This window comes from Nannospalax galili, unplaced genomic scaffold (assembly GCF_000622305.1).
Source record: "Nannospalax galili isolate Female #2095 unplaced genomic scaffold, S.galili_v1.0 scaffold760, whole genome shotgun sequence".
In the NCBI taxonomy this organism is placed as follows: domain Eukaryota; kingdom Metazoa; phylum Chordata; class Mammalia; order Rodentia; family Spalacidae; genus Nannospalax; species Nannospalax galili.
In genome coordinates this window covers 101,614-124,632 of record NW_008347555.1, presented here as the reverse complement: position 1 = coordinate 124,632, position 23,019 = coordinate 101,614, and the positions used below count along the sequence as shown (strand labels likewise).

At 44.1% G+C, this 23,019-nt stretch overlaps 1 protein-coding gene, 1 long non-coding RNA gene and 1 pseudogene across 3 annotated transcripts in view; 2 read left to right on the top strand and 1 right to left on the bottom strand.

The window, feature by feature from the left end:
- LOC115072239 overlaps nt 1–21,298 on the bottom strand; it is a 31,279-nt gene extending 9,981 nt beyond the window's left edge. Inside the window, exons 1-2 of the long non-coding RNA XR_003851304.1 lie at nt 21,206–21,298; nt 8,066–8,099 (exon numbers count right to left, since the gene is read on the bottom strand). This is a non-coding gene — a long non-coding RNA (uncharacterized LOC115072239). The remainder of the gene's footprint in view (nt 1–8,065; nt 8,100–21,205) is intronic.
- On the top strand, nt 18,003–18,157 carry LOC115072242 (annotated as a pseudogene).
- A 612-nt stretch (nt 21,299–21,910) lies between the features above and the next one.
- LOC103743070 (ankyrin repeat and KH domain-containing protein 1-like) overlaps nt 21,911–23,019 on the top strand; it is a 90,132-nt gene continuing 89,023 nt past the window's right edge. For both annotated transcript variants that reach the window (XM_008844272.2, XM_029568903.1), the window contains exon 1: nt 21,911–22,353. In XM_008844272.2, coding sequence (XP_008842494.1) covers nt 22,060–22,353 — 294 coding nt within the window. In that variant the 5' untranslated portion in view covers nt 21,911–22,059. The remainder of the gene's footprint in view (nt 22,354–23,019) is intronic.

The window sequence follows — 23,019 nt, the reverse complement described above, 5'->3', positions numbered from 1 at the left end:
TGAAAGATCTTCAACATTATAAACTATCAGGGAAATAAAAATGAAAACCACAATGAGCAATGAGATGTCACTCAAGCTCACTAGGATACTTATAACAACAATAATAAAAAAGACAGATAATAATAATGTGTTAATGAGGATTTAGATTTAGAGAAATAGGAACTTTTTTTTCTTTTTGAGACAGGGTGTCCTTGTAGCTCCAGCTGTCCTGGAATTCACTATGTAGACCAGGCTGACCTCAATTAAATGCATGAGCCATAATGCCTAGCAAGAAATAGGAACTCTTGGGGCTGGAGAGATGGCTCAGTGGGTAAGAGTACTGGCTGCTCTTGAGGAGGACCTGGGTTCGATTCTGAGTACTCACATGGTGGCTAACAACCATCTGTAACTCTAGGTCCAGGAGAATCCAACACCCTCTTCTGATCTCCATAGGCATTGCACTTACATACATGTACGCAATAAACATAAAATAAATAATAAAATATTTTTTAAAAAAGAAAAAAAAGAAATAGGAATTCTTTTTTTAAGAAATAGGAACTTGGGGATGGAGAGATGGCTCAGGGATTAAGAGCACTGACTGCTCTTGCAGAGGACCTGGGCTCGATTCCCAGCACCCACATGGCAGCTACGAACTGTCCTTAACCCCATTTCCAGGGGATCTGAAGCCCTCTTCCGACCTCCGTGGCATTGCACGACACAGGTGCACTCACATACATGCAGACAATACACTCATACACATAAAATAAAAATAATAAATAAAATATTTGTAAAAAAAGAAAAAAGAAATAGGAACTCTTAAAACTGTTGATGGTAATATAAAATGGTTCAATTGCTTTGGAAAATAGTCTGGCAGATCTTTAAAAGGCTAGACTCACACTGGTCATCTGACAAGTATATATCCAAGAGAAATGAAAAATTATGTCAGGCAGGCGTGGTGGTGCATTCCTTTAATCCCAGCACTCGGGAGGTAGAGGCAGGCAGATCTCTGTGAGTTCAAAGTCAGCGTGGTCTACATAGTGAGTTCCAGGCCAGCTGGGGCTACAGGAAACTCTGTCTCGATAAACACCAAAAAAAATTATGTCTCCTCAAGAACTTATATATAAATGCTCACAATAACATTATATATAATAGCCCAAAGTGAAACAACCCAATGATCTACCATCCCACACAGATGAATGCGTAAAGAATGTGTGTTATATCCATATAAGGGAATATTATTTAGTCATAAAATGGAGTGAAACATTGTTTCATGCTACAGGGATGAACCCTGAAGACAGTCCAAGTGAATGCAGCTAGTCAAAAAGTCCACACACTGTGTGATTTCACATACATTAAATAGCCATAAATAGCAAATCTATAGAGTAGACTAGTGGATGCCTAGAGCTGGGAGGCTATGGATAATGACTACGGGATATAGGACTTCATTTAGGGGTGATAAAATGTTCCAAAATAGGTGTGAAGCGCTAGGCATAATGGCACATGCCTTTAATCCCAGCACTTGGGAGGCAGAGGCAGGTGGATCTCTGTGAGATCAAGGCCAGCCTGGTCTACATAGTACGTTCAGGCCAGCTAGGGCACAGGGAGACCCTGCCTCAAAAAAATAAATAAAATAAAATAGATGTGAAGGATGTATAAGTCTGAATATAATAAAGGCCATTGAAATAAATGATAGTAAAGGCAGATGGATTGTGTAATATATGGATTACATTTTATTAAATATATATTTTTAAACTATTTTATTTTTATTTTATGTGTATGAGTGTATTGCCTGCATGTGTGCAAGTGCACCCCTGTCATGCAGTGCCCTCAGGGATCAGAAGAAGGTGTCAGATTTCCTGGAATTGGAGTTATGGATGGTTGTTAGCGGCCAAGTGGGTGTTGGGAGTCAAACCCAGGTCCTCTGAAAGAACATCCAGTTCTCTTAACCATTGAGCTATCTTTCCAGGCTACACACACACACACACACACTTTTTTTTTTTTTTTGGTCTTTTTGAGACAGGGTCTCCCTGTAGCCCCAGCAGGCCTGGAACTCACTATGTAGACCAGTCTGGCCTCGGACTCAGAGTTCTCCCTGCCTCTGCCTCCCAAGTGCTGGGATTAAAGGCGTGCATCATCACGCCTGGCATATTTTCTTTTTTTTTTTTTTTAAAGGCAGGATCTTACTATGTAGCTTTGGCTGACCCTAGAGCTCATTATGTAGAACAGGCTGGTCTTGAACTTCTGGCAGTCTTCCTGCTTCTGCCTCCTGAATGTTGGTATTACAGGCATTTACTGCCACACCTATCTTGACAACTAATAGTTGTTTGTTTGTTTGCAGGGTCTCTCTGTAGCCCCAGCTAGCCTGGTACTCACTATGTAGACTATGCTGGGCTCACCTCACAGGGATCATCCTGCCTCTGCTTCCTGAGTGCTGAGATTAAAGGTATGCACCACCACACTCAGCTTTTCTAAACTTTGTATTTTATTTACTATTATCATTGTTTATGTGCCTGTATGACATATATGTGTGAGTGCAGTGTGCATGGTGCACAGCTTGAATATGGAGGCCAAAGGACAGCCTGTTTGCTCTGTCCCACTGTGGGACCCAGGGATCAATTCAGACCATCAGGCCAAATGGCAAGCACTTTCATCTTGCCACTTCCAACTAATAGTTTCTTAAAGGCTGAAACTACAAAATTTTCATAGGACTACATTAGCCTATTTTGTATTTTGAATTGCATCTTTTGTTCATGCATGATTTTTTTTTGTCTTTTTTTTTGAGTAACATAATAAAAATTTATTTTTTTGATGTGCAATAAACAATTTTTTTTTGTCTTTTTGAGACAGGGTCTCCCTGTAGCCCTAGCTGGCCTGGAACTCACTATGTAGACCAGGCTGGCCTCGAACTCACAGAGATCCGCCTGCCTCTGCCTCCAAGTGCTGGGACTACAGGCATGCGCCACCACGCAGGCTGGCCTTGAACTCATAGAGATCCACCTGCCTTGCCTCCTGAATGCTGGGACTAAAGGTGTGCACCACCACGCCCGGCTCATGCATGATTTTTTAAAAAGTTTATCTGCTTATGAAAGAATGTGAACAGAAATCTTGACTTATTTTTTTATTTTTTATTATTATTATTATTTTTTGTCTTTTTGAGACAGGGTCTCCCTGTAGCCCCAGCTGTCCTGGAATTCACTATGTGGACCAGGCTGGCCTTGAACTCACAGAGATCCACCTGCCTCTGCCTCCTGAGTGCTGGGATTAAAGGCACGTGCTACCACGCCCAGCATTCTTGACTTTTTAAAAAATATTTTATTATTTTTATTTTATGTGTATGAGTGTATTACCTGCATGTATGTAGCATGCAGTGGTTAAGAGCACAACCATGTTGTGCAATGCTGTGGAGGTCAGAAGAGGGCTTCAGATTCCCCTGGAACTGGAGTTAAGGACAGTTTGTAGCCACCATGTGGATGCTGGGAATCAGACCCTGGTCCTTTGCAAGAGCAGTCAGTGCTTTTAACTGCTGAGCCATCTATCCAGCCCCTCATGCACGATTTGTGTGTGTGTAAATGTTTATGTATGTGCTCATGTATGTACATGAGTGCATGTGAATGTGGAGGCCAGAGGTTGAGGCTGGGTATCTTTCTTAATTGCTCTCCACCATTTAATTAATTAATTAATTAATTAATTAAAAACAGGGCCTCCCTGTAGCCCATGCTAACCTGGAACTCACTATATAGACCAAGCTGGTCTCTATCTCAGAGATCCAACTGCCTCTGCCTCCTGCATGCTAGGATTGAAGACAAACTCCACCACACCACCCCCTCTTGTTTTTTGAGACAGCTTCTTTCTGTGAACTTTGAGCTCACTGATTTGGCTAGACTGGGTGGCCAGCAAACCCCAGGAATCCCTTCTGTCTGTCTTTCCAGTGCTGCGATTATGGGCCACCATGCCTGAGTTTCTATGTAGGTACTGGGGAATCTAAACTCAGGCCCTGGCAAGCAGTTTGCCTAATGAGCCATCTCCCTTGTGCATGATTTTATAATACGCATTGATAGTTGGAAAATACTGGCTGAATGAATTATGTAGATCTTTCAAATAGTGACACACCATTTTTTTTTTCTAGTTGGATCTTACACTGTTGCTCAGGCTTTCTGGGAATTGGAGGCAATTCTCCTGCCTTGGTTTCCTAAGTGCTAAATTTTAGGATGATAGTTGTGAGTCACCATGTCATGGACACATCAAGCAACTTAAATTTGTTTTTCTTTTCATGTGTGTGTGTTGTGCATGTATGTGTGTATGCATGTTTTGTATTTATGTGGGTACATGTACACTTGTGGGCATGTGGAGGCCCACAGTTGATGCAGGGTCTCTCAGTCAAACCCAGAGCTCACTGAAATGGCTAGTTTGGCTAGCCAGCTTGGCCTGGGGATCCTGTTTCTGCCCTCCAAGGTTTGAATTACAGCAGGCTACCATACCCACTTGGCATTCATATGGATTCTGGTGATCTGAACTCTGGTCCTCATGCTTCTGGAGCAAGTTCTTTAACCACTGAGTTATCTCCCCAGTTCCTAAAATTTTTTTTTATTACATTTATTCATTTATTGGGTAGGGTGAGTACTTGCCATGGTGTGGACAACTTGGAGGAGTTATTTCTTATCACCATATGGGTCCCAGGGACCAAACTTAGGTCATTAGGCTTGTCAGCAAGTGCCTTTATCTGTTGAGCCAACTTGCTGGCCTGACACATTTTTAATATAATATCAACGGTCACATTAATTTTTAGAAATATTTTATTATTATTTAAAAATTTTTTATGTGTATGAATGTATTGCCTGCATATATGTAAGTGTGCCTATGTCATGCAGTGCCCATGGAGGTCAGAAGAAGCCATCGGGTTCCTTGGAACTGGAGTTAAGGATTGTGGTTAGCTACCAAGTGGGTGCTGGAAACCGAACTCAGGTCCTCTGCAAGAGCAGCCAGTCCTCTTAACCAGCTGAGTCATCTCTCCAGCTTCCAAAGGCCACATTTATTAATAGCATTACCTAAGCCACCAGAAAGTCTAGGTTTTAGGAATGTATTCACTAACAATAGTGGATAGAAATTCCCAAATCTTCATTTTTGCTCAAAAGCTTGCATTTTATTATTTTATTTTATTTTATTGATTTGAGGCAGGATCTCACATAGCCTAGATTGGTTTCTGACTAGCTATGAAGCAGAAGATGCCCTTGAACTCCTGATCCTCGTTTTTCTGCCTCCCAAGTGCTATGAGTAGTCCCAGCACTTGGGAGGCAGAGGCAGGTGATTCTCTGTGAGTTCAAGGCCAGCCTGATCTTCATAGTGAATCCAGGCCAGCTGTGGCTACAGGGAGACCCTGTCTCAAAAAGACCAAAAAAAGAAAAAAAGATATTTTAATATAGATTTTACACAAGGGTGTTGAGAAAAAAGGAGGTACTCTGGAAGAAAATAAAGGCATGGGTGTGGGATTCTTCAAGAGAGACTCACCTATCACCTAGGGCTAAGTTCTAATGAAAATATTTAATGTTTCACCAAGTTGTTTTTCTTGAGATTTATTTTTATTTTATGTGTATGAGTGTTTGCCTGCATGTCTGTATGGGCACCCTGTGTTTGCTTGGTGCTCGAGGAGGCCACAAGAGGGCATTGGATTCCTTTGGAACTGGAGTTACAGGTAGTTGTGAGTTGGCCAGATGTGGGGGCCAGGATCGAACTTTGGTCCTCTGGAGGAGCAGTACATTCTCTTAGCTACTGAGTCATCTCTGTAGCAACAATCCCCCCACCCTCAAACATATTTTAAGGTAATAACTTGGGTACTTTTAGAAGTTACTACAAAACTGCTACATGTTTACTGTAAACACAATACATATACAGGTTTTTTTTTTGGTTTTTTAAAAACTGAAGCTGGGCACAGTGGCACAGGCCTTCAATTCCAACAGAGGCAAGTGGATCTCTGTGAAATTGAGGTGAGTCTTGTCTACACAGTGAGTTTCAGGCCAGCTGGGGCTACAAGGGAGAACCTGTCTCAAAAAAACAAAACAAGACCAAAAACTAAAATAGGAGGTGGTAGATCAGGAGTTTAAAGGCAGCCTGAGCTACATGAGACCATGCCAGCAGGCATATCATAGATATTCTTTTTTATTATTTATTCTGATTATTGTTTATTTATGTGTACGTGTGCCTGCATGAATTTATGTGTACTACATGCATGCAGGTACCCATGGAAGCCAGAATAGGAAGCTGAATCCCCTGTAACTAGAGTTATAGGCAGTTGGGAGCCACCTGATGTAAGTGCTGGGAACTGACTTTGGGTCCTTTGCAAGAGCAATGAGCACTCAAACTCTCCATCTCTCCAGACTATGTCATGGATATTCTTAGTGCCTTCTTCTTTTAAATTTATTATTTTTATTTTATGTGTATGAGTATATCACCTGCATGTATGTGAGTGCACCCATGTTTTGCAATGCCTTGGAAGTTAGAAGAGGGCTTCAGATTCTCCTAGAACTGGAGTTAAGGATGGTTTGTAGCTGCCATGTGGGTGCTGGGAATCAAACCTGGGTCCTCTGCAAGAGCAGTCAGTGCTCTTAACTGCTGAGCCATCTCTCCAGCCCCTGCCTTCTTTTTTTTAACAAGTATATATAGTAGTGGGATATACATACATACATATATATGTATATGTGTGTGTGTATAAAGTAGTAGTATATATGTTATATCTCTATGTTAGGTAAATTTTCTTCCTCAATAATGGACAAATAAGGTTTTTGTTTGTTTGTTTCTTGGTCTTTTTGAGACAGCATCTCCCCGTAGCCCCAGCTGGCCTGAAACTCACTATGCAGACCAAGCTCGCCTTGAGCTCACAGAGATCCGCCTGCCTCTGCCTCCCAGGTTTTTTTTTTTTTTTTAATTAAAAAATATTGGAGGAGGACTTGGAGAGACAGCTTGGCAGTTAAGGGCACTACACTGACTGCTATCAATGTTTTGCCTGCATGTATGTAAGTGTATCATGTGTATGCAATATTTGAGGAGGGAGGCCAGAAGAAGGTGTTGGATTCCCTGGAATTGGAATTGTGGTTGTTTGTTAGTCACCATGTGGGTGCTGGGAACTGAACCTAGATCTTCTGCAAGAGCAGCCAGTGCTCTTAACTGCCATCTCTCCAGCTCTGACAAGTAAGGTGGTTTTTTGGTTTTTAATTTTTTTATGTATGAGTGTATTGCCTGCATGTATGTAAGTGCACCCATGTTGGGCAATGTGCACAGGGATCAGAAGAGGATGTCGGACTTCCCTGGCACTGGAGTTATGGATGCTTGGGGTGGGGGGTCTTTTTGAGACAGGGTATCTCTATAGCCCCAGCCGTCCTATGTAGACCAGGCTGGCCTTGAACTCACAGAGATCTGTCTGCATCTGCCTCCCAAGTGCTGGGACTAAAGGCATGCACCACCATGCCCAGCTCCCAAGTAAGGTTTTAAATTTTATTTATTTTATGTGTATTCATGCCTTGCCTGCATGTAGGTAAGTGCACCCCTGTCGTGCAATGCCCACAGAGGTCAAAAGAGGCTGTCGGATCCCCTGAGACTGGAGTTACAGACAGTTGTTAGCTACCATGTGGGTGCTGGGATTCGAACCCAGGTCTTCTGCAAGAACAACCAGTGTTCTCAACCACCAAGCCATCTCTCCAGCCCAGTAAGGTTTTAATGAATATCCATGTATATGTATTTTTGAGGTCATCTGTATTTCTGGACCATCTTCCCCAGGACTGAAATTAGTTTGTGGGGCTGGAGAGATGGCTAAGCAGTTAAGAACATTTGCTGCTCTTTCAGAGGATCCAGGTTTGGTTCCCAGAATCCATATGGTGGCTTACAACCATCTACAACTCTACTCTCTTCTGGCCTCTGAGGGCTCTGCATACACATGATGCACATACATACATGGATGCAAAAATAAACTAAAAATTAAAGTTTTACATAAAGTAAATTTTTTTTAATTAAAAAGAAAAAGCATTGCTAAAGGAAAAGGTATAATGCATCAAAAACTTGAGATGAGATAATGCATCAAAAACATGAGATGGCTTACCTACTGTGCAAGCCTGATGATCTGAGTTTGATTCCTAAAACCACATTAAAAAAAAAAAAAAAAGATGTGAGGCTGGGTGTAATCTCAGCACTTGGGAGGCAGAGGCAGGTGGATCTTTGTGAGTTTGAGGCCAGCCTGGTCTACATAGTGAGTTCCAGGACAGCTGGGGCTACAGGAAGACCCTGTCTCAAAAAAGACAAAAAAAAAAAAAAAAAAAAAAAAAAAAAAAAAAAAAGATGTGGTAGTTATTTGCTACATCCAATATGGCAGGGGTTCAAAGAACCTTTGAAGAGGGACAGTGGATCACAAAGGAAAGACAAAACACTTAATTCAAATCTCAAGAGTGGGGGAACTAGGAGGCTCTCTACTGAGAACAGAGGCCCCAAGCTCCTGTTTCACTATATATTCACTGCTTTAATATTGTGTAGGCAGGGCAAACAGTGTGACTTTTATTTAGTGCAGTCAGTCCTGAGAAAACATCCTCAAGACTTCTAGGTATGTTTTTTAAAGTAAAGAATCTGTTTACTACAATGAAAACTAGCTAAGCATAACAGGGCATTGTGACCAGTGGTCTGAGTGTTATTTCCTTGTATAATTTGGGGGGTGGGAAGCAGTCCTTTGCCTCAACACATGCTTATGCAGTTTTCACCACACAGTCATTCTTGACCAGAGGTGCCATTTTGCATAGTCATGCATGTTTTCATCAGAGTTTTGGTAAGGCAGTGTTTCCAACTACATTTCCAATGTAAATCAGTGGTCTCTAATGGCTAGTAGTATTTGTAATCCCAGTAGCACAAGACAGACTGTCCCTTAACAAGATGGAAGGAGAGAAGTGACTCTGGGAAAGTTGTTCTATATTTTCACAAGCATGTCCATACCTCACTCACAAAACATACACACACACACACACACACACACACACACACACACACACACATACACACTCATACACACAGAAATTGAGGGCACCTCTAAAATGATCTTACTAAGGAATGTATCTCTTTTCACTATTGCTAGTGGCACATGAGAGAGCAATAGGGAACTTAAAAGTGATTATTGGACATGAGATTACAAGGTTCTGAGTACTGGCCTAACCAGTGTGTCAGAGGGTTTTTTGTTTGTTTGTTTTTCTTTTTAAACATTTCTGAATTCTTTGGTCACTCTCTGGAAATCCTAATATTCATGTGAAATGTTTGGCACACAGAACAGTATTTCAGTTTTCTTTGCACTCTCTAATATGGCTCAGTCTTGATTAAAAACTGCCAACTTGGGGCTGGAGAGTCGGCTCAGTGGTTAAGAGCACTGGCTGCTCTTGCAGAAGACCTGGGTTTGATTCCCAGCACCCACATGGTGACTATGAACTATCCTGTGCTGGATAGCTTTAGTGTCAACTTGACACACCTGGGTTCAAGGGCCATGTCTGAAGGGCATCTTCTTGATGAGTGATGTGGGAGGGCCCAGCCCACTGTGGGTGGTGCCACCCCTGGGCAGGTGGGCCTGTGTTGCATAAGAAAGCAGGCTGAGCAGGAGCCAAGGGAGCAAGCCTGTAAGCAGCATTCCTCCATGGCCTGTGCTCCAGCTCCTGCCTCCAAGTTCCTGCCCTGAGTTCCTACCTTGGGCTCCCTGATGAACTGCGTGCGACCTGGGAGAACTTTCCTCCCCAAGTTGGTACTGGTCAGAGTGTTTTGTCACAGCAATGAAGAACAAACTAAGACACGTCCTAACTCCAGTTCCAGGGGAATCTGAAGCCCTCTTCTGACCTCTGTGGCATTGTATGACATGGGTGCACTCACATACATATAGGCAATACACTTGTACATGTAAAATAATAAATAAAATATTTTAAAAAACTGACAAGATTAGCTGTTTTGAGAGTCACAGACGCCTCTTCTCGTGCATGTGTTCTGTAGTATGTTGTATTAGTGAGGTAATTCTCTTTAACTGAGAAACCTTTACATCCACTAAATTTCAGCTACAGCAGTCCAATGCTGGCATTTTCTTCCTACTTGCCACCAATGTTAGGGTGTAAGATGGTCTTCTAAGTGCAAAGTTCCAGACAGAGCCCTGACCACAGCTTTTCTGGTACTTTTTTTTTTTTTTTCATCTTTTTGAAGCAAGGTCTCCCTGTAGCCCCAGCTGTCCTGGAACTCACTATGTAGACCAGGCTGGCCTTGAACTCAGAGATCCACCTGCCTCTGCCTCCCAAGTGCTGGGACTACAGGCATGTGCCACCATGCCCGGCTCTTTTCTGGAACTTCTATCAGACACATCAACTAGGTATGCTCTTGGGACCACAGTAGACACCATGCCACTTCTTATAGAAACACCTGGTAGGTGGCACTGTCACCTTGCCCTGCAGGTGAACGCCAGGCTGCGTCTCCTGATTTACAAGTCTGCCTTGATGAGTGAGGGGTGTGGCAAACCAAGTTAAGTTCAAACACGTCACAAGAGTCTCAGAGATCAGCCTTCAAAGTGACTCAGACCTTCCTTGCAAGGCAAAATTGTTTCTCAGATTGGAGTCCTAGGCCTGCTTCTTCCACACTTTGGTAAATGCTTCTGATACTCATAGAAAACAAAATGTGCTAGATAAGGTCCTGTATGTCAGATTATCAATTTTCCCAGAAGATATTAATCATAATGCCCAGACTTCAGTTACTGCTATACTAAATGTGAGTGTGGCTGGGTATGGTGGCACACTCCTTAAACCCAGGACTCAGGAGGCAGAGGCAGATGGATTTTTGTGAGATCTAGGTCAGCCTGGTCCATACAGAGAGTTCCAGGCCAGGACCAGGATGCACTCCATGAAGTTGCTGATATATTCTCTTCAGTTTGATGTTTGACTTTTCCTTAAAAATAATTTTTTTGACCTATTTATTTTTATTCTACATGTATGAGTGTTTTCCTTGCCTGTAAGTAGATGCATACTTGTCCTGCAATGCCTGTGGAGGCCAGAAGAGGGTGTCAGATTCCCTGGAACTGGAGTTAAGGATGATTTAGCTACCATGTGGTGTTGGGAACTGAACCCAGGTCCTCTGCAAGAGCAGCCAGTGTCCTTAACTGCTGAATCATCACTCCAGTACCCAGTTTTTTTCTTTTAGTATGTACTGGTGTGTGTGACTGTTCATAGAATTGCTCCAAGTATTTACTATGTTTGTGAATGTTCAGAGAATTGCTCCAAGTATTCACATTTCCAGTATGTATCTTCCAGAAGGGCAATACACAAAATATATTCCCAAGGACTCACTTGGGGAAATGACTTTGTTTACAATTTGCAATTTGACATCCTTTTGAAATTTGTTTCTAGTAACAGTAAAGATATTTACCCATGTTTCTGTTCAGTACAGTTTGTCTTGAGGGGTTCTTGTTGACTCAGCAAGTAATGTTGCAAAACTTAGCATCAGCTAAGTTCTTCGAACATAAAAGGTGAACCAGTCATCATCATCTTTATTTGAAAAAGAATTGCTCCTCGCTGGGGCATGGTGATGTGACTTTAATTCCAGCACTTGGGAGGCTGAGGCAAAGAGAACCCCCTTGAGTTTGAGGCCAGCCTGGGCTACAGAGTGAGACCTTGTCTCAAAAAAAAAAAACCCAAAAAGTAAAAATAAAAATGGCTCCTGAACACTTTCCCTAACACTGTCAAGAAATACCCCATTTGCTCAGCCCCTTTCACTTTTTTTTTTTTTAACACAAAATCTCAGGCTGGCCTTGAACTTCTAATCCTCCTGACTCTAACTTCCAAGTGTTGGGATTATAGCCATGTGCAACCATATCTGGTTTTATGCAGTACTGGGGATCAAACTCAGCCTTGTTTGTGCTAGGCAAGTACTTTACCAACTGAGCTATATCCCCAGCCTACCTATAGTGATGATTTTCTTACTACTTTTATTGAATTTTCTTTTTGATTACCCAGAATAATATATTACTTACAGATGAATTGAAAACACAAATAAATAAAAGTCACTCAGAGATTGGAGAGATGGCTCAGTTGGTAAAGATGCTTGCTGCCCAGGCTGATGACCCGAGTTCAATACCCAGGGTTCACAAGATAGAAGGAGATAACTGACTCCCCTTAAGTTGTACTCTGAGCTCCACATACTTGCATGTACATACCCATTCATCCAAACAGACTAAGTAAATAAATAAATACAAGAAAAAAGCAAATAAAGATATGAAGGTACCATTAAAAAAAAATCACTGTCCTGGGAGGCAGAGATAGGTGAATCTCTGTGAGTTCAAGACCAGCTGGTCTACACAGGGAGTTCCAGGCCAGCTGGGGCTACAGAGAGACCCTGTCTCAAAAAAAAAAAAAATCACTCACCATCTTATCCATAAATCCATAATTTGTCTGGCATATGTAAAATTTTAAAAAATATTTATTTTTATTTTAGATATATGAGTGTTTTGCCTGCATGTATATAAGTGCATCATATGCATGCAGTGCCTATGGAGGCCAGAAGAGGACATCCGATCTCCTGGAACTGGAGTACTGATGGTTGTGACTTGCCATGTGAATGCTGGGAACCAATCCTGGGTCCTGAAAGAGACCTGGAACTTTCTTTGTAGACCAGGTTGGCCTCAAACTCACAGAGATTTCTCTGCCTCTACCTCCTGAGTGCTGGGATTAAAGGCATGAACCACCATGCCTGGCCCAATTAATTTTTATTTTTTATTTTATGAGTATGAATGTTTTTCTTGCCCACAGAGGCTAGAAGAGGATGTCAGATCCCCTGGAACTTGAGTTATAGCCCGTTGTTAGCTACCATGTAGGTGTTGGGAACCGAATCCAGATCCACTGCAAGAACAGTCAGTGCTCTTAACTGCTGAGGCATCTCTCCAGCCCTCCAAGAATTTTTTTTTTTTTGAGATAGGGTCTTCCTGTAGCCCCAAGTGGCCTGGGACTTGCTATGTAGAACAGGTTGGCTTTGATCTCACAGAGATCAGTCTGCCTCTGCCTCCCAAGTGCTGGAATTAAAGGCATGCATCACTATACCTGGCCCAATTAAAAATTTAAGACATCTTACTCTATAGTCTTAGCTGGCCTGGAACTTGCTATGTAGACCAGGCTGGCCTCAAACTTGCCATGATCCTGCTACCTCTGCCTCCCAAGTGCTGGGATTAGGATTATTGGTGTGTACCACCTATACTGGCTGTGTACTGGCTCCCCCCCCGACTGCGAAACAGGTCTCACTATAGAGACTAAAAGGGTTTGAAACTTATCATGTAGCCCATGCTGACCACAAACTCCTGTGATTCTGCTTGTGCCTCCCTAGTCCTGGGATTACAAACATGTGCCACCACACCATTACTTTTTTTCTTCTTCTTTTTTTGACATGATCCTGTATAGCCTAGGCTGTCAGTAAACTTGCATGCCAGGCTTGCCTTGACTTCCTGATCCTCCTGCCTTTACCTCACAAGTACTGGGATTATAGGTGAGCACTATCATGCTGGCTTTCATTAACTTAAAAAAAAAGTGGGGATAGAACTGGAGAGATGGCTCAGTGGGTAAGAACACTTGATGCTTTTGCAGAAGACCAGACTTTGATTCCCAGCAGCCACATTGGGCAGCTCACAACCACCTGCAACTCTAACCCCAGGGAGACCAATGAACTGCTCAGGCCTCTATGAGCTCCTGCACATATGTGTGCACACACACAGATGCACACTCATACACATAAATAAAAATAAAATTAATCAAGTTTTTTTTTGTTTCATTTTGTTTAGGTTTTTGAGGCACAGTCTATGTAGCATTGGCTGACCTAGAACTTGCTATGTAGAACAGGGTGGCCTTGATCTCACAGACATCCACCTGCCTCTGCCTCCTGAGTGCTGGGATTAAAGGCATGTACCACCATGCTGTCTGGCTTAAATTAAAAAAAAAAGTTTTATTTATTATTTTTATTTTAATTGTGAGTGTATTGCCTAAATGAATGAATGTAAGTGCACCTGTGTCCTACAATACATGTGGAGATCAGAAGGAGTTGGAGTCCCCTGGAAGTGAAGTTTACAGACAGTTGTTAGCTGTCATGAGGGTTCTGGGAATTGAGCCAGGTCCTCTGCAAGAGCAGCTGGTATTCTTAACTGCTGAGCCATCTCTCCAGCCCCAATCTGGTTTAAAAATTTAAAAAACATTTATTTAGTGCAGGTGTGTGTGTGTGTGTTTGTTGTATATATGTGAGGGTACATACATACCATGGTGTTCGTGTGGAGAGCAGAAGACAATTTGCTGGAGTCCAGTTCTCTCCCTCTATCATGCGGTTCTGGGGATCAAACTCAGGTCATCAGGTTTGGCAGCAAACATCTTTACTGGTTGAGCCATCTTGCTGGTCTTTCGTTAATTTGTGTATGTACAGGTATGTGTATGTACCAATCTGTGTGCATGTTGTATGAGTACATGTGTATGCGTGGAGAGGCTAGAGGTCAACTCAAATGTCATTCTTCAGGTGTCATCCATTGTGTGTGTGTGTGTGTGTGTGTGTGTATGTGTGGTTTATGCACACGGATATGTAATAGTGCTTGAACTTCTGTGTGTGAGCCTGTGGAGGCAGTAAAGGGCACTAGGGGGTCCTTTTCTATCACTCTATTTCTTTTTTAAAAATATTTTATTTATTATTTTTATTTTATGTATATGAGTGTATTGCCTGCATGTATGTGAGTACACCCGTGTCATGCAATGCTGTGGAGGTCAGAAGAGGGCTTCGGATTTCCCTAGAACTGGAGTTAAGGATGGTATGTAGCTGCCATGTGGGTGCTGGGAATTGAACCCAGATCCTTTGCAAGAGCAGTCAGTGCTCTTAACCGCTGAGCCATCTCTCCAGCCCTCACTGTATTTCTTTGAAGCAAGGTCTCTCCCAGAATCCTGAGATCAGGGTTTTCAGCTAGGCTGGCATCTGGTAGGCTCCAGCAATCCCCCTGTCCCTGCTCCCAACAGCACTGGGGTTAGAGGTGCCTCTGAGACCATGACTGACTTCTTAAACATGGGTGCCGAGATCTGAGCTCAGGTGTTTGTGATTGTGCAGCAAGCACTCTTATAGTGAGCAATTCTCTAGTCCTCCATCTTGTTTCTCTAAAAAATTTTAGTTACATTTTATTTAGTGTGTGTGTGTGTGTGTGTGTGTGTGTGTGTGTGTGTGCGTGTGCGTGTGTGTGTAGGTGCGTGCATGCCACAGTGTGTGTGGAGGTGAGATGACTTTCAGGAATCAGTTTTCTCCTTCACAGCATGTGGGTCTAAAGCAGGCAAGCATAGGAAATAGTTCAGTAGCTTGGGATACAATTCGGCTTTGGTTTTGCCTATGTACACCCCCATCTTGTAATAACTTGGCAACCTAGCTCCTTAACCTCTATGTACTCTGCACACACTCTCTATAGACAATGCACCCAGCAAACCTCAGAATCCCTTCTGACTGCCATTGGACTACATGTATAGGTTCTCTGAACTACAGTATAAATTTCTTTGCCATAACAATTATCAATTTAGACAATTTCTATTCAAACACTTGCCAAGGTATCCAGTAGGAAGAACAGAAAGGCTGATCTGACCTGGACTGGCTTGAAGACCAAGAAAGGCTGATCTGGCTGAACTGGTTTTGGGTACATTCACAGTTAAGGCAAACTGTGTCCTTCAAGTAAACTTTTAGAGAGAATCTTCTATCATCTTATGCCTATATATAATTGGACATACATATGATAAAATCAGATGCATTATGGGAAGAGACATGTGCATTAGGAAGTATGAATGTATGACCTAATCTGTCAATCAAAATAGAGAACCATCCAAATCACGCCCCTTGGTAACCAGCCCCTCCTTCTTTTAGACCCCATAAATAGGCCCTAGGCTGTAACTCGGGCCCTTGAGTATCTTCACTCATGTGTCCTGTTGTGAATGAATCTTGACAGTGTATCCCTCTCTGTACTATCACTTTGCTCTAAATAAAGTTAAAATTACTTAAAAGTTTAAAATACATTTATTTGTGTTTAATGTGTATGTGTACATGTGGAGGTCAGAGGACAACTTACAGGAATTGATTCTGTCCTTCCTCCACATGGGTCCTGGGGATTGAACTCGGGTTGTTATGCTTAGTGAAAAGCTCCTGTACCCACAGAGCCAGCTTGCTGGCCCTATTCTGCTACTTTTGCAAATCTGTGTGAGCCTTTATTTTTCAGTTCTTTGGATAAGAGGCCAAGAACCTGGAAACACCCAACCCTGACCCTGTTCACTAGTAATAACTGGTAACTTGGGTTAAACTCAGGTTGTCAGGCTTGGTGGCAAGTGCTTTTACCACCTGACCTGTCTCACTGGCTCCCACCTTAGTTTTTTTTTTTTTTTGTTGTTGTTGTTGGTTTAAGATTTATTTTTTAAAAATATTTTATTTACTATTTTAATTTTCTTTGTATGAGTGTCTTGCCTACATGTATGTAAGTGCACCCATGTTGTGCAATGCCCTTGGAAGACAGAAGAGGGCGTTGGATTCCCTGGAACTGGAGTTACAGTTGTTAGCCCCCATGTGGGTACTGGGAATTGAACCAGTGCTCTTAACCGCTGAGCCATCTCTCCAGCCCCTTAAGATTTATTTTAAATTATGTGTATAAGTGATGGGGGCAGGGTATGTGCACATGAGTGCAGGTGCCAGTGGTTGCCACAGGCATCAACTCTCCCTGGAGCTGGACTTACAGGTGGTTATGAGCTGTTCAACATGGGTGCTGGGAACTAAACTCAGATCCTTTGCAAGAGCAGTATGCACACTTAACTGATGAGCCATCTCTCCAGCTCCCCTACTCCCTCTGGTTTTTTGAGATAAGGTCTGTTATTGACCTGGAATTCACTGAGCAGGCAAGGTTGGCTGTCCAGTGAAATTCAGGGATCTACCTTTTCCCAACTCCGCAGCACTGGGATTACAAGAATGTTCAACCACTTGACTTTTACCTATATTCTGGGGACCAAACTCAGACCCTCAATGTGCTGTATCAACTGAGATAACTCTCCAGCCCCTTCGTTAACTAACTCTCTCCCTCTCCTCTCTCTCTCTCTCTCTCTCTCTCTCTCTCTCTCTCTCTCCTCTCTGTAGTATATGCCTGTGTGAATGTGTTGTTGTGCGTGTTCACTTGTGCATGCATGTGTGGAGGTCAGAGGTCAACATCAGATGTCTTCCTCTGTTGCTCTTCACCTTTTTGTTTTTGTTTTTGAGACAGGTCTTACTATGTAGCCCTGGTTGGCCTAGAATTTGCTTTGTAGACCAGGCTGGCCTTGAACTCAGAGATCGGCCTGCCTCAACCTGCCAAGTCACCTTAATTTTTAAGACAAGGTCTCTCACTGAACCTAGAACTTGCTGGTTTGGCTCATTGGCTGGCCAATGAGCCCCCAAGGATCTGCTTATCTTCACATTCCCCTAGTACTAGATTGCAGATGCACATGGCCACATCAGGCTTTTATGTGGGTGTTGGGGATCCAAACTCATGTCCTCATGCTTGCATAGCAATCACTGTACCCATTGAGCCATCTCCCCAGTCTCTCTTCAGAATAATAATTTTTTTATAGTTTATTATTTTTATTGTATGCATATGAGTGTATTGCCTGATATGTGTAAGTGCACCCATGACATGCAGTGCCCATAGAGATCAGAAAAGGGCATCAGATACCCAGGAACTGAAGTTACAGATGGTTGTTAGCCACCATGTGGGTGCTGGGAATTGAACCTGGGTCCTCTGCAAGAGCACCCAGTGCTCCTAACCACTGAGCCATCTCTTCAGCCTCCAGAATAGCAACAAATTTGTTGGTTTACTTCATTCTTTATATAGATGGGCTGAACTATGACAGACTGGGCTGAACTATGATGGACTGGGATGCAAAAATTCAATGTTTTAAGAAAATTCAGGTTATATATCAAAAAACTATATGTATAGTCCCTGTATCTATGACTCAAGTGTTTCAAACTTATATTATCTACTTAGCTGGTAGGGGAGATACTATGATCAGGAAGGTGGTTTTCCCAGGGAGAGGCTTATCTATTGCACTCTGATGTGCTACCTCTGTGATTTTCCTAAATGCAGAAAATGCGACTGCATTAATTTGTGATTTTATTCATGCTCTCCTGTTTTTGTTTTTAATAAAAATGAACAATAATATCATATTATTATAATAAGCTCCTATTATCTAAGAAGTTTTAGGAATTTTTAAGCTATAGAGCTTCCTCTATTTCCTTTTCCTTGCCTGTCTAAAAGATAGTAAAAAGGAAGTGCATGCTTTGAAACACATTACAGACACACCACAGTATCACCAGGGATGTAGCTCAGTGGCAGAGAGCCGGCCTAGTATATGTGAGGTCCTGTGTTGGATCCTCAGCCCCTTAAAAATATAAGGTAAATGAGGACAAATATGCTAAGTAATGTTCTGGTTGGTTTTCTGTGGGATAAATTTTATTCTAGTGCTCATTTCTAATAAATATTGACCGATTGAGAAAGGGTCTTGTTATATAGTGCAGACTGGCCTTGAACTCTCAATTCGCCTGCCTCAAGTTTCCTAAATGGTGGAATTCCAGGCATGTACCTCTGCATCCAACACACACACACACACACACACACACACACACACACACACACAGCTAGTCTGGGACACAGAGAGACCTTGTCTTAAAAACAGGCTAGAGAGATGGCTCAGCAGTTAAGAGCACTGGCTGCTCTTGTAGAGGAGCAGGATTCAGTTCCCAGCACCCAATGGCAGCTAACAACACCTGTAACACCAATTCCAGGGGATCCAGTGCCCTCTTCTGGTCTCTGAGGACACCAGGCATGCATCTGTTACACATGCATATACATAGATAAATCTTAAAAAAAAAGCAAACAAACAAGCAAAACAAAAAATGAGCCAGGTGTGGGAGGTAGAGGGAGAAGGACAGGAATTTAAGGCCAGTTTCTACTACATCACAAGCTTGAGGCAAGCTTGGGCTCTATGGGCCCCTGCCTCAAAACAACAAAAATCAAAGCCAGGCTTGATGGCACATGCCTTTAATTCCAGTGCTTGGGAGACAGAGGGCAGGTGGATCTCTGGGAGTTCAGGCCAGCCTGATCTACGTAGTGAGTTCCAGGACAGTCAGGATTACATAGTGAGACTCTAAAAGAAAAAAAACCAAAAACAAAAAAACCCCAACAAATATCAGGTGCTAGCAAGACAGCTCAGTGGGTAAAATTTGATTTTTGGAACCTATGTAAAGATGGAAAAAGAAAATAGACTCCACAAAGTTGTTCTCTGACCTCCAAATGCTGTGGCACGAGTGACCACACATACACATCATGCGCACCATACACTAATAAAAATAGGCACTAAGTCAAGAGTGTGTATTTCTCAAATGTGTGGGGAAAATGAATATGCCCAGGTTTCATTTCTCTCTGTCCCTCAGGGTTATTACATTTGTTTAAAGACTTTAATGTGTTTGTTCAGGGAGTTGCATCAGAAATTATTTTTGTATTAGTGATAGGAATGACAAGTAGTTCTTTTGTAATGCTGCACCAGTCAATACCTGTTTTTGCCTAAGGATGTATCCATACCAATTCTGGATTATCCAGCTTTGAAGTGGGTTGGGCAGTGCTTTCTTTTTTCCCCTTGCTTAGTTGCATAGTTTGGGTTGTGAGCTAGTCACACATGCCTTGAAAACTTAAACAGAGGAGGATATGGGTTAATTAAAACTATATACTGTTAGCTGGACGTGGTAGCGCATGCCTTTGATCCCAGCACTCGGGAGGCAGAGGCAGGCAGAGGATCTCTGTGAGTTCAAGGCCAGCCTGGTCTATGTAGTGAGTTCCAGGACAGCTGGGGCTACAGGGAGACCCTGTCTCAAAAAGACCAAACCCCCCCCACCAAAAAAAACCAAACAAACAAAAAACCCAACAAAACAAAAACCATACACTGTTTACATCAAATAGTTCTGCAGAATAAGATTTTCTTCCCATTTCTAGGGCTTATTATCTAGAAAGTTCATTTACTTAATATGTCCTGATCCTAGGAAACACTTTCTTTGCATATGAAATGGCAAAATGAGCAATTACCAAACCAAAGAAATTTTAACAATTTTCAAAATTCAAAGTACCAAGTACTGGTATTACAGGCATGCCTCATCACGCCCAGCTTAAAAAAAAAAATCATTGTCTTTTTTAATAGAATTTTCAGATCATAGTTTAATGGAAGTGAAATATTTAATATTGCACAACCAAGATACACATAGCTCTTTGTAAAAGCTCTAAAGGAGAACATGACAAGTCTTTTGTTTTTAGCCAACCTGCTACTTGTACATTCTCTATGTTAAAGGACATCTACCATACAAACCTTGCCAAACTCATTTCTTGTGATCATGGACCATGAATTAGTGGAGGAACCTGAACACTTTTAAGCTTTTTTATTGATAAGGGGCGGGGGTAGGGAGGGAGGGAGAGAGGACGGGGGAGGAGAGCAAAAGAGGGAAAGGGAAGAGGGGAAGAGAGATTGATTATCGTTAAAGGGAGAGGATCTCCTTGTCTAGTAATCTAGGATCTGCTTAGAATCAGAACCCCAGACGGACAGAGACCTTCTGAACCTAGAGAAAGCAGTAACTAAGAAAAAACGAGTCTCTCCTATAAGTTTAGCACTGTACTAAGCTCTCTATGCTACCAATGCATTCATAATAAACACCCAGTGAAGAAGGTGATAATAATATTCCCATTTTACAGAGAGTTAACATCAAACGCTCCAAGGTCACTCAACAAATTAAGCGGTGGCAGTAGACCCGAACCAGCCCCCAGCACGCCCTCTCAGCGGCGGTTAGCTCTGCGGTCGGATTCCAAGCACAGTCCATCTTCCTTCGCGGGACAGTGTAGGGTACCGAGAGACGGCGCTGTCCAGCCCGGGCCGGCCGCCTTCCACGAGAGATCGCGGCCCCGCGGGGCCATCCTTCCCGAAGGCTGTAGAGCCGCCGCGCCCATCGGCGATCTGGCACATGGGCGGGTGGAGATGCCGCGGGGCGGCCATCCAGAGCTGCTTCCAGGGAGCCTAAGCTCTGCGCGCCGGGTTCAGCCTGGACAGCGCTAACCAGTAGCTGCCCAGCACGGCTCCCGACCCTCGACCAGACCACTACTCCAGCCCAAACTGCCAGAGGCAAACGGGTTAAGTAGCCTCACCTGTCCCAGAGGCGGAGCCTGCTCTAGTGACTGACGTGGCCATCCTCCAACCAGGCAAGGGCAAAAAGGTGGGGCCTCACCGAGACTGACCGCTTCTTTCCTCCAATCCCCAGGCAGCCACTTCCGGCCATAGCCGCGGCGCCTCGGGGAGAGCGACAGGTGGGAGCTCCGTTACAGTGGCGCCTCCTGCATCTTCGTCATACCAGACTCTCCGGGCGCAGGTTTAGGTCTACTCCCTATTTTATTAGTTCTTGTGTGTTCTCGGCTCGGCTGTTCTTTTAATCAGAAGTGGAAATTCCCCAGCCCTTTCCCGTCACCTCAGATGGGGGCGGGATGAACAGTATCCCCACAGGCCAATTGGACCGCGCGACGTCCTGTGACTAAATGACCAACCCTATATGGCTCCAATCGAGTTTCCCTTTGTCGGGGTCATTATGAGTGACCGCAAGGCCAACTAATCCACTTTAAGGTCGTGGTGCGACAGCCACAGAGGTCGACCAATAGACAGAGAAGAGGACCGGAAGTCGGCTCGGGCGGAGTGGGAGGCGGGTGTTCACAACAGCCTAGGCCTGCGCGGGTCAACGCAGCTTGGGGGCCAGGAGCCAGCGAGCAGCGCGTGACGGAGAGCGTGAGCGACAGGTGATTTTGGCCAATGATTTGCAGGCGCCAGGGAGTTGCAACCAGTGATGAGCTCAGGGGAGGGAGGCAGCAGGTTAGGCAGTGAGAAGTTAGTGGCGCTGCTGGGACGGGGGGAAGGAGACGCTTCTTCCTCCTGCTGCTCCTCTTCTTCCCGGGATCAGCCGCGGCAGTGGCCGCGAGTGACTCGGCAGTGTCTCCGGCTCTGAGTGCGAACCATGCTGACGGACAGCGGGGGCGGCGGCACCTCCTTGGAGGAAGATCTGGACTCTGTAGTTCCGCGATCCTCCCCAGCTGGGGCCTCGGAGCCGCCTCCGCCAGGAGGGGTCGGGCTGGGGATCCGCACCGTGAGGCTCTTTGGGGAGGCCGGGCCCGCGCCGGGAGTCGGTGGTGGCGGCAGCGGTAGCGCAGGCGGAGGGGACGCGACGCTGGATTTCAAGTTGGCGGCTGCCGTGCTGAGGACCGGCGGTGGAGGTGGTGCTTCTGGAAGCGACGAGGACGAGGTGTCCGAGGTAGAGCTCCTGGACCCCTGTCTTCCCACGTTGCGTGAATTCTTGGGGCCGGCCTCAGAGTTGGGTCCACCATCCGGCTTCGCCGGCGTAGTGTGCTTTGACAGCAGTGGCTTGCACGACGACCGTGGCAGCGGTGCGGGCCTAGTTCCTAGTTCCTGAGCGCGCGTTTGGAGCGGGACAGGTTCCCGTCTTCGGCTGTAGACCCACAATAGGGAGTTCTTTGGTCTCCGAGCTTCGCGCGGGAACCGGGACTCCTCCGGCTACCTCCCGCCCACCCCGGCTGTGGAGATGGGGGAGGGCGGGGTCTTGCCAGCCAGTCCCTGCCCTTGGTACTGAGGGAGCTTGAGAAACAGACTGTCAGACTCAGCTAGCTCAAAAAGCATTTCTACCGTACGCCTGTCGCCAAAGTTTAAGGCTGCATTTATTTGCCTTTGCCTTCCTACGTGTGTCTTGCTTGTGTATTTAAGTAGAACTCATATTCTCTCTTTAGTTTGAGACAGGTGAGTAGTGAGGAGTTCTCAGCTTTTACCCTGGAATATCACGTGACTAGATCCTGGGCCATTTTTTGTGCGCTTGAAGTTAGACAGGAAAAGGAAGTTCCAATGCATCTTTGAGCTTGGGATAGCTGGATGCTGAGGTTTTTAGGCTGAGAGAAGGTGAGGCATC